The 8,179-nt window shown below is 32.5% G+C and overlaps 1 protein-coding gene across 1 annotated transcript; it reads right to left on the bottom strand.

Moving 5' to 3' along the window:
* Positions 1 to 4,624: 4,624 nt before the first annotated feature.
* LOC110876004 lies at positions 4,625 to 5,866 on the bottom strand. The gene has a single exon (XM_022124187.1). The coding sequence runs from the start codon at positions 5,864 to 5,866 to the stop codon at positions 4,625 to 4,627; it is 1,242 nt and encodes a 413-aa protein (XP_021979879.1).
* Between the last annotated feature and the right edge of the window lie 2,313 nt (positions 5,867 to 8,179).

Here is an 8,179-nt window from a genome sequence, read left to right on the forward strand (position 1 = left end):
GTACAAAGTGGAACTTTTGTGAGAAGTGTGAGAAATAATTTGGGAGTGACAAGTGTCCTTTATCCTAATTAATTCAAAAGGGTATATTAGTAATTTGACATTCTTATCATTTAATTGATTTCCAAGATAACTGCCAAAAAAAAAAAAAAAAAACTGGTGATGAGTTTTTATAGGGATTGATTCGAATTTTGAATTTTTTTGCAAGATCCAATAAGATTATCATCTACGCATCATTCTTCATCAATTATACATACATGAAATCGCCAGATATCTTCCCCAGATACAATACAGTTGTTTACTTTTTGCGTCCTTTTTCGATTTTGGTGTTTTATAGCATTTACAGATGTATAGTGTTTTATCCTCAATCAATAGTGTTATATTCTGTACAGACATCTTAATTTCCTTTCATAGTGTTTTATCCCCAATCAATAGTGTTATATTCTGTACAGACATCTTAATTTTCTGGTTCATAGTGTTTTATTACCAATCAATAGTGTTATATTCTGTAGAGACATCTTAATTTTCTGGTTTATAGTGTTTTATCTCCAATCAATAGTGTTATATTCTGTACAGACATCTTGATTTTCTGGTTCATAGTGTTTTATCCCCAATCAATAGTGTTATATTCTGTACATACATCTTGATTTTTCTGGTTCATAGTGTTATATCTTCATATAGTGTTTTATCAAGGGTTCATAGTGTTATATCTTCATATAGTGTAGGATACGGTTACCATTTTTTATTGGGGAAAGTTGCTGATTTTTAGGAGAACAATGGGGGTTTTGGTTGTGTAGAAGACGGTTACCATATTTGAAACATTTGAAAAGACACTATTGCCCTTCAATTTTACATAAGGCCCTTCTAATTAAAACACAATTTACATTTTATACCCTATTGATCTCAACCATTAGATCAAATATCCAATGGTTTAAAACACTTCTTACCCTTCTTACATTTTAGACACTTTTTACCATATATATATATATATATGGTAAAAAGTGTCTAAAATGTAAGAAGGGTAAGAAGTGTTTTAAACCATTGGATATTTGATCTAATGGTTGAGATCAATAGGGTATAAAATGTAAATTGTGTTTTAATTAGAAGGGCCTTATGTAAAATTGAAGGGCAATAGTGTCTTTTCAAATGTTTCAAATATGGTAACCGTTTCAAAACCACCCATCAAACTCCTAAAGATCAGCGAATTATATGTAACCGCCATCAATCTCCAAAAAAATTCAGCGAATTTCTTCATACTTTAAAACATTCCCAGATTTTTAAAACGTAATCGTAGATTCAAGTCATGGTGTTTTATCTGGAGACATTGTTGATGGCGTGGTGTTTTATCTGGAGACATTGTTCATGGCGTAGTGTTTTATAAATACAAAACATTCCCAGATTTTAAAACACCAAGACTAGGATTCAAGTCATGGTGTTTTATCTGGAGACCTTGTTCATAGTGTGGTGTTTTAAACATCTATGATTCAAGTCATGGTGTTTTATCAGGAGACATTATTCATGGGGTGGTGTTTTATCTGGAGACATTGTTCATGGTGTGGTGTTTTATCTGGAGACATTATTCATGCCGTAGTGTTTTATCTGGAGACATTGTTCATGGCGTGGTGTTTTGTCACCAGATGTTTAAAACACTATGCCATGAACAATGTCACCAGATAAAACACCACGCCATGATTCAAGTCATGGTGTTTTATCTGGAATCCCCAGCAACCTTCTATGAATATAACACCATACAACTTAATAGAACACCAGAATAAAACACTATGATACACATTAACCTGCATCGCTGGACTCCATTGAAATTGATATAAAACACCAGAATCGAAAAAAGGCGCAGACGTTAAACAACTGGAATGGGGATATCGATTTGATAATCCTTTATGTATTTATAATTAATGATGATTGAAAGATACGTATAACACAATCGTATTGTATCTTGCAGGAAATTACAAAATTCGTTCAAATCCCTAAACAATCTCATGGACGGTTATTTTTGGATCAGTTATGTTGAATTTGAATTAAATGACAAAAATGTACAATTACAAAACTACCCTTTTGAATTAATTAAGAGGATGGACACTTGTCATTACAGGAATATTTCTTACACTTCTTACAAATTAAGCACTTTGTACAGGATCCTAAACCTATATATATATATATATATATATATATATATATATATATATATATATATATATATATATATATATATATATAACAGACCGAAGTATATTAATCAAATAAAGAGTCCACAAAATTTTAAAATTAGATAATTAACGTAATTAATTCATAGTTTTATGTATTTATCTTAATAACTAAATAAGGATAGGTCTAACCTATAAAAGTTGCAGGCTTTTGCTACAAGCCTTAAAAAAGCAAAGAGTAAATTTTCATTTTAGTCCCTGAGTTTTGTTCAACTTTGCCATTTTAGTTTAAATAGTTTTTTTTAGCCTCCGTGTCCCTGATTTTTCCCTTTTGTTGCCATATTGATCACAGACCCTAACTCCATCCAAAATCTTCATTTTTAACCAGGGGCATTTTGGGAATTTTCATTTTAAATCTTTTCAATTGCCATTTTGATCCAATTCTAAAAAATTTAAAAAATCCAAAAAATTCCAAAAAATCCAAAAAAATCTAAAAAATAAAAAAAATCATAAAAAAAATCTAAAAATCATAAAAATTCTAAAAAATAAAAAAAATTCTAAAAAATCAAAAAATTCTAAAAAATAAAAATCATAAAAATTCTAAAAAATCTAAAAAAATAAAAAAAATTCTAAAAATTTAAAAAAATTCAAAAAAATCTAAAAAATCCAAAAAATTCTAAAAAAATTAAAAAAATCTAAAAAATAAAAAAAATCTAAAAACTCAAACAAACATATTTTAAAGTTTCAAATTCAAAAAATGACGATATATTCCTCGTGCAGACGAATATATTTTCAAGTTTTATCTATTTTGTTGAGTGAATGAGTGGTCATAATGAGATAGAACCACTAACTAACGAACATACATGTTTTGTTTTAGTTTATAAAATTTATATTTCATGATATTTATATTTAGTAAATTATATTAATTGATACTAAACTAATGATGAAAATATTATTGTAATAAATAGTTTTGCTATGAAAACATATATAAAAGGCCAAAAGGGTGACAATTAATGTGGAAATATAAGAATGTTTGTGAAAGATGTCAACTTAAAATGAGATTTGATTTTTTAAATGGATAAATGGTTCTATCTCATCATGACCACTCATTCACTCAACAAAATATATAAAACTTGAAAATATATTCGTCTGGACGAGGAATATATCGTCATTTTTTGAATTTGAAACTTTAAGATATGTTTGTTTGAGTTTTTATATATTTTTTTTTATTTTTTGTGAATTTTTTTGATTTTTTAGAATCTTTTGATTTTTAAGAATTTTTTGATTTTTTAGAATTTTTTTTTATTTTTTAGAATGTTTTTGATTTTTTAGAATTTTTATGATTTTTTGAGTTTTTAGAATTTTTTAGAATTTTATTTTGATTTTTTTGATTCTTTAGAATTTTTATGATTTTTAGAATTTTTTTTATTTTTATGATTTTTTTTAGTTTTTAGATTTTTTTGTTTTTTAGATATTTTTGGATTTTTTAGATATTTTTGGATTTTTTAGAATTTTTTAGAATTGGATCAAAATGGCAATTGAAAAGATTTAAAATGAAAATCCAAAAAATGCCCATGGTTAAAAATGAGGTTTTTGAATGGAGTTAGGGTCTGTGATCAAAATGACAACAAAAGGGAAAAGTCAGGGACCCAGAGGCGAAAAAAAAAACTATTTAGACTAAAATGACAAATTTGGACAAACCTCAGGGACTAAAATGGCAATTTACTCAAAAGCAAAAAAAAAAAAAAACAATAAAATATCATAACTTTTTAAAATATAATAGGAAAACCCATTTAAGTTTCAAAGGATGGTCTTCTTCTTCATTTCATTTGCAGGTACCTCCTGACGGCCGGCTTTACTTTCCGGAGGAAAAATCCGGTCACATGTATCAGTTTTTGCAATTAAGGGGTGCGATTGCAAACATTCAAGGGGTGCGATCGAGATTTTAGCCTAAAAAAATACACTAAACTTTTCTTTTTTAAGGGGTGCGCCCGCCCACCCAACCTCTCATATAGGTCCGCCCCTGCCCTAGATGGGAAATCATTTTGTAATATTATAACTTTCTGGAAAAACACACAAGCATTTAAATTGTCCGATCCGATCTATAAACGCTACAGTTTACATAAACCGAGCACAATTATATAATCACTGGAATATTATAAGATCATTAAAACATGTTAATAATTTGGTTAACCAAATTAACTGACAACAAATGGCTCATGTTTAGTGTAGGCAATATCTTTAATCAAGGCTTAGACATATTAATAACTAAGTGCGCCTGATAATGATTTGTGCATTTGGGCTAAACCCGCCGCCAAATTCATTAGAAAAGAAAAATAAATTTTTTTTTTTGAACGGTAAGATTCTATGATAGATAGAACAGGGCCAGCATATGCTGTAAAAACCCAAAGACAGTACAGTACATGAGATAAACGAACATAAAATAACACGCCTATACAATACGTCTAACTAACTACGTCTCTTATATTAAAATCCAGCCACCTCTCCCACACAATACCTTGTATCTTTGACCTCGTCTTAACCCATATAAAACTATCCTCCATTATGTTATCCAATATCTCCTTCTCGTTTCGAAGATGTCCTTCAAACTCTTTATCATTACGTGATTTCCAAATGTTCCAAAGAGCCGCTTGAATCACAACATTGATAATTTTCCTCCAATCACCTGATCCTTTTAGCGTATAACAGTGTTCCATCAATTCTTTGCAGTTCCGGCGGCCAGAAATTGACGGAACTTTCAGCCACTTCGAAACTTCTACCCAAATTCTTTGAGACACCCTGCATTCACAAATAAGATGGTCTACCGTCTCCTCACTGACACCACATCTTGGGCACAGTACGTTGCTTATATTCATGCCTCTTCTAACCAATTCTCGCTTTACCGAAATCTTTTCTAATGCTGCCCTCCAACTGAAATAATTTGCCTTTGGTGGTACCCATTTGTTCCAAAGCTTCCATTCTTCAACTTCTTGATTGACTTCCGCTTTATTTAACTGATTTCTAACTGCAGCAACTGAGAATATTCCTTTACTGTCCGACTTCCACCCCCACCTGTCTTCCTTTCCGCTGACTCGTGTTCCGTTAATTTGTTGTAACAAGTTAGCCCATTGACTCCATTCCTCGTCTGTATTCGGTGGCCGAGTGCATGTGATAAACCATTGGTTTTCATTTTGCAATACTGTAACATAGTCCGCAACCATGGCATGTTTGTTTTCAGCGATTTTAAATATCCCCGGGTATGCATCTTTAAGACTCCTGTCTCCAGACCATCGATCCAGCCAAAATTTTATTGCTTTTCCATTCCCCACTTCCACTGTTAGCTCGTCTGTTATTGATACCCCCATGCTCTCCAGTTCCTTACCTGCTTTCGTTATGTCTTTCCAGACCCCTGCAACTTTTTTATTAGACGGAATTAACTTATAGCTCCTGTTATTATCATGAATAGCTTTGATCACCCTTGTCCATAGTTCCTTCGGTTTTGCTTTGTACTTCCACCACCACTTTGTCATAAATGCAAGATTAGTATTTCGCAAATTTCCTAGGCCCATTCCACCTAGTGCTCTATCTCTAGTCATTTGACTCCATGCTATCCACCTAATCTTATGCTTGCCAGCCTTTCGCCCCCAAATAAAGTCTCTACGGATTGCTTCGAGTGCTTTAATAACCTTCTTTGGTGCTAAGAACATAGTAAAAGAAATTGCTTCGAGTGCTTTAATAACCTTTTTTTTTTTTTTTTTTCTTCTCTTTTTTCTAGAAAAGAAAAATAAATGCCGCTAGATAAAGGTTTTTGTTTTCACTTATCTCTCAACTTAAGCGCACACATGTATGTACATGTGTGTGTATATATATACACATATATTTTTACACCTATCTATAAATAAACATCTAGATCCAAGAGAAATATGCTAACTTGATCGTCATAAGGTGGTTCCCGTGCCTTAGGCCTCAAGATCCCTTCCAACCGTTCAATTTGATGTTGGCAACCCAAGTTTTAACCCAGGAAGAAAAATAACACCTTCATATGATCATCGTAAACATTCTAAGCATGACGAATCATATCTAGCACTGTTACCGGAATCTAAGTCTAGTTATGCACCTTTTGGTCACAAAAAATACATATAGACTATAGCCAATGCACACCCATAAGGGGGAACGAGGCACCCATGTGGGTACCCTCCCCGGGTTTGATGTGGTGCCACAACACCGGCGCCACCCACAAGGGTAGGATTGACGGGTTGGATTTGCCTTAAGGAGTACACGTTAAACAATGTTGTTGTTCGAGGAGGGCGTTGACCTTAGGATTGGTGGGTTTTGATTGGTTGGGGCATTTGACTTTATTAAAAAAATAGTTTATGGCAAGGGTAAGACACCGGCAGTGTTTTGTGGCTTAAGGGTAATTTCTAAGAATTTTGACATCTTGGGTTTTGATTGGTCGGGGCAAGAGTATTACCCTTAGGTGCCCCTTCCCCCTAAGACCATACGATGTGAGCGTGGTTTTGTGGAGGTCTTGATTGGTGGGTGAATTTTGGGTGTGTTTTAATTGGTTGATGTCTATATATTTATAAAAATGCCACTAACCACGACACTCTCACACCGTCCGTTTTAGCACCGCGTCACATTCTGACACGTGGTCCACGTGTCGTAATGTCCCATCTTCAAACATGTCCACACCGTGTGGTCTAATATAAACGTCTATACTATATTATAATGAATGGGGGAGGGGCATTTTAAGATACTCAAAAAATAAGACTTTTTCTCTTTTAATTTATAAATACACCCATAAAATGAGGGTAAATTGGTTTTTTAAATAATAATTATATTTAGTCCCCATTTTATTACACTTAAATCCTTAAGTTTTAACACAATTATAGGTAATTTAGTTACACTTTTCCATCTCCACAACAAATTTATAATTTTTTATGCATTTTTGCCATATCTTATAAACTATAATGTCTAAAAAAATCCAAAAGTACTGTGATGACCTACTCGCTTTTGTCGACGTTTCGATAGTTATCTTGTACAGTATTGACGTGTGGATTAAAATGTACAAGTAGATGATGCCTTAGTGTACAAGTGATTAAAGCCCAACGTACTTAGTCGTTATCCCATAATGTTTAATAGCTACAGAATATCATGTGATTAAATACCGTCAACTAAATTCTCTCATCTAGATTAGGGATGAGATCGGTACGATAGCAGTACCGTACCGGTACCGATACCGTAAATACCGTTACCGAAATTGAGGAAATATGGATACCGATTACCGTACCGTATTTATAGATTCGGTACCGGTATGGTACCGGTATGGTACCGGTATTTCGGTACTTTACCACATTGGTACCGCTTTGGTGTCATCCACTGTTTTACCTAAAAAAATATCATGTACAACTCATCCATCTATTATTAACTGAACTAGAGTAATATATAGAGGAATGTAAAAAAAGGCAAACATATTAAACATCCATGGATTCAACTTTTACCCAATTCCGAGTCACCGTCAAGTTCGACAAAAGGGGTTTCTTCAACAATAGTGTCGTCTCCTTACACAACCAACCACAAAGATATTAAAAATCTAAAAATAAGAAAAGATATATTGATAATTTATAACCAAACCATTAAAAAATAAACTTACTTCAATGGATTCCATGCTTTTTACCGATGATTATTAAATTCGGTATTAATACCGGTATTTACTGAAAAATACCGGTACCGATACCGAATTTCGAAAAATCTATTACCGATACCGGTACCGTTTATGATCGGTACGGTACGACATCGGTACGGTACCGGTATTTTAGTAAAAAATCTCATCCCTAATCTAGATTACACTTTAATCTCTCATCTTTAACAAAACTATAGATAATTAGTTAGTGGTTACGATTTATCCCCTAATAGAAAACTAACTCCCCCTATTTTTAAACGATCTTAATTTTTTGGTACGTTAATATATTTTCTGTACCCTCATTTTATATCATATATATATTTATACCTTCATTTCA

This window comes from Helianthus annuus, chromosome 7, assembly GCF_002127325.2.
Source record: "Helianthus annuus cultivar XRQ/B chromosome 7, HanXRQr2.0-SUNRISE, whole genome shotgun sequence".
NCBI lineage: Eukaryota > Viridiplantae > Streptophyta > Magnoliopsida > Asterales > Asteraceae > Helianthus > Helianthus annuus.

Coding starts and splice junctions, on each gene's coding strand:
- LOC110876004 (XM_022124187.1), bottom strand. CDS start 5,866: ATGTTCTTAGCACCAAAGAAGGTTATTAAAGCACTCGAAGCAATCCGT.